This window comes from Miscanthus floridulus, chromosome 7 (genome assembly GCF_019320115.1).
Source record: "Miscanthus floridulus cultivar M001 chromosome 7, ASM1932011v1, whole genome shotgun sequence".
NCBI classification, from domain to species: Eukaryota; Viridiplantae; Streptophyta; class Magnoliopsida; order Poales; family Poaceae; genus Miscanthus; species Miscanthus floridulus.
This window is the reverse complement of record NC_089586.1, coordinates 96204918-96210162: the sequence shown is the minus strand read 5'-3', so window position 1 is coordinate 96210162 and position 5245 is coordinate 96204918. Positions and strand designations below refer to the sequence as shown.

The 5245-nt window shown below is 57.9% G+C and overlaps 1 protein-coding gene across 1 annotated transcript; it reads left to right on the top strand.

Annotated features, from left to right (window-relative positions):
• Positions 1 to 434: 434 nt before the first annotated feature.
• On the top strand, positions 435 to 4987 carry LOC136467365 (phenylalanine ammonia-lyase-like). The gene is made up of 2 exons (XM_066466048.1): positions 435 to 1061; positions 3171 to 4987. The coding sequence occupies exons 1-2, from the start codon at positions 649 to 651 to the stop codon at positions 4915 to 4917; spliced, it is 2160 nt and encodes a 719-aa protein (XP_066322145.1). The 5' UTR covers positions 435 to 648; the 3' UTR covers positions 4918 to 4987.
• The last annotated feature ends 258 nt before the right edge of the window (positions 4988 to 5245 follow it).

The following is a 5245-nucleotide window of genomic DNA, read 5'->3' as shown; positions in this document are numbered from 1 at the left end:
CACCACCAGCCCCACCTCCGTGCGCAAGCGCAACGCAACCGCATCTCTGCATCTCTGGTGCGGCGCGCGCGTCGTCCGGCTGGCTGCAACCAGAGCCCGATCGAGCCGACGACGGGCCGGCGCCGGGTCAGTGTCCTATTCCCCCCCCCCCCCCCCCCCCCCCCCCCCCCCCCAGGCGGACCGCGGACGGCAGGCAGGCGGCCACGCCACGCGACGACCGGCTCCGCGCGGGCCACTCGCGTGGCGCGCATCGGCAGATGGTTGGCCGGCCCATCCAAGGGCCAGGGTGGCGTCGCGGAGTCAGCTCGGCCCGCCAACAACCTACCCCCGATGGCCGATGCCATGCCAAGCCAATGCGGCAATGCCAGTCGCAGACCCCAACAACCTCCCACCCGTGGCCACGCTATTTAAGCCCCTCCTCCCCCACCGTTTCTCCTCAGGAAGAGCCTAGCTTTCCACAACGCCAGAGCTCTTCTTCTACAGCGCCGTCACGCAATTAGCTAGCTGTACTAATAATCCGCCAGTAGTAGCAGTGCAGCCACTACTACTCTTGTTTGTGTAGCTTTAATTTCCCCGGCTAGCTAGTTTTCTACTTTTGTCGATCGTCCGCGTTGTTCATCTCTGTACGCAACGCGCGCACGTGTCGCAATGGAGTGCGAGACCGGTCTTGTCCGCTCCCTGAACGGCGACGGCCTGTGCATGTCTGCGCCGGCGGCGCCGCGCGCCGACCCGCTGAACTGGGGCAAGGCCGCGGAGGACCTGTCCGGGAGCCACCTGGAGGAGGTGAAGCGGATGGTGGCGGAGTTCCGCGAGCCGGTGGTGAAGATCCAGGGCGCGAGCCTGAGCATCGCGCAGGTAGCCGCCGTGGCGGCCGCGGGCGCCGGCGGCGAGGCCCGCGTGGAGCTGGACGAGTCCGCGCGCGAGCGCGTCAAGGCCAGCAGCGACTGGGTCATGAGCAGCATGATGAACGGCACCGACAGCTACGGCGTCACCACCGGCTTCGGCGCCACCTCCCACCGCCGCACCAAGGAAGGCGGCGCGCTCCAGAGGGAGCTCATCAGGTGAGTCTGAGAGATACCTCGATTTCTTTTCCCCACAGCAGTTCAATTCTGAGCCTAGTTACTAGTTTTGCAGTTAGATTAGATGATTATCCCAGGAAACAGCCATGAGTAGTGGTTCATTCACGAGTTCCTGGCTGCACCGCAGCGTCGCGCTAGCTGCGCCTGCATGTGCTCCGGCTAGTTTACTGCACGGGATCCCATCAGTTACTTAAGCAAGAAATATTCCTTTTTACGCGGTGTTAGCTAGCTGTACAAGTAGCTAGGTCGTTGGTGGGTACATCATTTTTTTTAATGAAATGGTTTACATCATTCGTGCCTACAAAACCAGTCGGATGCACCGAACCTGCCCTCCTGTCGACAGGAGTCCTGCCAACACGAGCCGCGATGAATCACCGATCCACGGCTTACGCGTACAGTACACCCAAACCTGGGTGCCACTGCGTCACCGTTCGGCGGGCCACACCCCGTCCCACCGACCATACAAAAGTTGGGCTCCACAGCTCGGCGGGTGCGGAAGCGGAAACCCCGTGCTTTCCGGGGCGTCGGCGTCCGCGGCCGGTAGCTCGCTCACCGCCAGCTTGGCCTACCAAGTTTGGCTCCCCGGAGATTTGGGATCTCGAGGGGAGATACCCTGCCCCTGATGGCTACAGCCGATCCTGGGCCACGTGGAAATCCAAAGTCTTGGGGCCCCGCCGCTTAGTCCCCGCACATGGCGACGACGTGGGTAGGCTAGTGGAGTAGCCGCGTAGTGGGTGACTGGTTCGTAGAGATGGGCCACCGAACGGGGGTTCGCGACCGTCACGTCGCCGCTGAAAGTTAGGTGAGCGGCGTGAGCCGCCGCCTGCGATTGCGATTGCGATTGTGCTTGCGCTCGCCGCCGCCCGCGCGTTGCGAGAGCTCACGTCGCACGAGTTGCTCGTGCACGGGCTGGACAACGGCCGACAGTCACCGGAACATGGGCGCCTTCAGAGCTGGAACACTCCACTCAAAAAAAAAGAAGAAAATTTCTCTTCCCACCTTATCCCACTTAACGAAAAAAAAACCTTAAGCTTTATCCATAAAAAAAAAGCCTTAAGTGAACATTTCAGAAAACTGTCTTTTTTTTTTCATATAGGATAGGAGTAATAAAGAACTATATCATGGACGCGTCACCAATGAAACAACCATGGCGCAACATTTTACAATTAAAAAAAACGTTAAAAACTGATAATCATTAAGCACAGTGACGAAGTCAGAAAAAAATTTAGGAGGGGCTGAACAAAAGAATAGAGGTTTTTTTATCTTCTCTTAACCTTAGCCCCTCCTACCTAATACATATATGCATAAAATTTTAAAAAATGACTTTGGAAAACTCCACATGCTCAGGATAAGTGGGGGGGGGGGGGGGGGGGGGGGGGGGGGGGGGGGGGGGGGGGAGGGGGGGCTGAAGCCCCCCTAGCCCCACCGCTGGCTACGTCCCTGATTAAGCAGTCAACTACTCATAGCATGTGGAATTATTCCATTCAAAGTTTCAAACTGCCCACATCCGGGAAGCTTAACAAGCTGGCAAAATGAGAGCACAGAATATTTTAGTTGCACCGACAACTCTACTTATCTGTCCGCCTGTAGGAAACCACTATTTCGTTTGTTGTTACTCGGTCTATACTATCTCTCTAAAAAAAAAAAACCCCGAGCGTCTGACTTGGTAGTACTGATATGACAAAGTAGCTCCTTAACACGCCAGACATCATAAATTAAGGGTGTGTTTAGTTCGCGAAATGAAAAATTTTGAATGTCACATCGGATGTTTCGGGGATGTCGGAAGAGGTTTTCGGATACTAATAAAAAAACTAATTACATAGCTCGCCTAGAAACTGACGAATTTATTAAGCCTAATTAATCTATCATTAGCGCATGTTAGTTACTGTAGCACTTATGGCTAATCATGGACTAATTAGTCTTAAAACATTCGTCTAAGTCGGCAGTCGGCAGATTCTTGTTTGATCCAAGTTAGTTAATGCTCAAGTTTATCGTCTACCCTGACCAAGTTTATTGTTCAATTATTCAGCTATAATATCCCACTCGGGGGGCTCCGAATTGACCTCTACTTTGTCTGGTTCCATCTGACAGATTCCTCAATGCCGGCGCCTTCGGCACCGGAGCCGACGGCCACGTGCTGCCGGCCGAGGCCACCCGCGCCGCGATGCTGGTGCGCATCAACACCCTCCTCCAAGGCTACTCCGGCATCCGCTTCGAGATCCTCGAGGCCATCGCCAAGCTGCTCAACGCCAACATCACGCCGTGCCTGCCGCTGCGGGGCACCATCACCGCGTCGGGCGACCTCGTGCCGCTCTCCTACATCGCCGGCCTCATCACGGGCCGCCAGAACTCCGTCGCGGTGGCACCCGATGGCAGGAAGGTGGACGCCGCCGAGGCGTTCAAGATCGCGGGGATCGAGCACGGCTTCTTCGAGCTGCAGCCCAAGGAAGGTCTCGCCATGGTCAACGGCACCGCCGTGGGCTCTGGCCTCGCGTCCACCGTGCTCTTTGAGGCCAACGTGCTCGCCATCATGGCTGAGGTCATCTCTGCGGTGTTCTGCGAGGTCATGACCGGCAAGCCGGAGTTCACCGACCACCTGACGCACAAGCTGAAGCACCACCCGGGACAGATCGAGGCTGCCGCGATCATGGAGCACGTCTTGGAAGGCAGCTCCTACATGAAGCTGGCCAAGAAGCTCGGCGAGCTCGACCCGCTGATGAAGCCGAAGCAGGACAGATACGCGCTCCGCACCTCGCCGCAGTGGCTCGGCCCACAGATCGAGGTCATCCGCTTCGCCACCAAGTCCATTGAGCGCGAGATCAACTCCGTCAACGACAACCCGCTCATCGACGTGTCCCGTGGCAAGGCGCTCCATGGCGGCAACTTCCAGGGCACTCCCATTGGTGTGTCCATGGACAACACCCGTCTCGCCCTCGCCGCCATCGGCAAGCTCATGTTCGCGCAGTTCTCCGAGCTGGTGAACGACTACTACAACAATGGCCTTCCATCCAACCTGTCTGGTGGGCGCAACCCGAGCTTGGACTACGGTTTCAAGGGCGCCGAGATCGCCATGGCCTCCTACTGCTCTGAGCTCCAGTTCCTGGGCAACCCGGTGACCAACCACGTCCAGAGCGCGGAGCAGCACAACCAGGACGTGAACTCCCTGGGCCTCATCTCCTCCAGGAAGACCGCCGAGGCCGTCGACATCCTGAAGCTCATGACGTCCACGTTCCTGATCGCCCTGTGCCAGGCCATCGACCTACGCCACATCGAGGAGAACGTGAAGGCCGCGGTGAAGAACTGCGTGACGCAGGTGGCCAAGAAGACCCTGAGCCTGAACGCCCGGGGCGGGCTCCACAACGCGCGCTTCTGCGAGAAGGACCTGCAGACGGCGATCGACCGCGAGGCGGTGTTCGCGTACGCGGACGACCCGTGCAGCCCCAACTACCCGCTGATGCAGAAGCTCCGCGCGGTGCTGATCGAGCACGCGCTGGCCAACGGCGACGCCGAGCGCGTCGTGGAGACGTCCATCTTCGCCAAGGTGGCCGAGTTCGAGCAGCAGGTCCGCGCGGCGCTGCCCAAGGAGGTGGAGGCCGCGCGCGCCGCCGTGGAGAGCGGCAACCCTCTGGTCCCCAACAGGATCAAGGAGTGCCGGTCCTACCCGCTGTACCGGTTCGTGCGCGAGGAGGTCGGCACCGAGTACCTGACCGGCGAGAAGACGAGGTCGCCCGGCGAGGAGCTCAACAAGGTGCTCGTGGCCATCAACCAGCGCAAGCACATCGATCCGCTCCTCGAGTGCCTCAAGGAGTGGAACGGCGAGCCCCTGCCGCTCTGCTGAGCTGCGCCTGCTCTGCAGTCTGCACAAGAGCAGAGAAGACAACATGGTATACAGAAGAAAAAAAACCAAAGTATAGCGGCTCGATCAAGACAGAGCGTTTCAAGATCATTGTGAAGTTTTTACAGTCACTAGCAGAAGATACTCTATATTTACCGTTGCCTTGCGCTAGTAGCTAAGGTTCATGTGAATGTTGTTGTGTTCCCGCAGCTGCGACGCCATGGCCTGCAATGTGCATGTTCTCGGCTGTTGCAGCTACTGAAACTTTTGATGGTTTTAACTTGTAAGTTGGGGGATAAAGTAAATTATTTTGTTCTATACAATGGTGCTG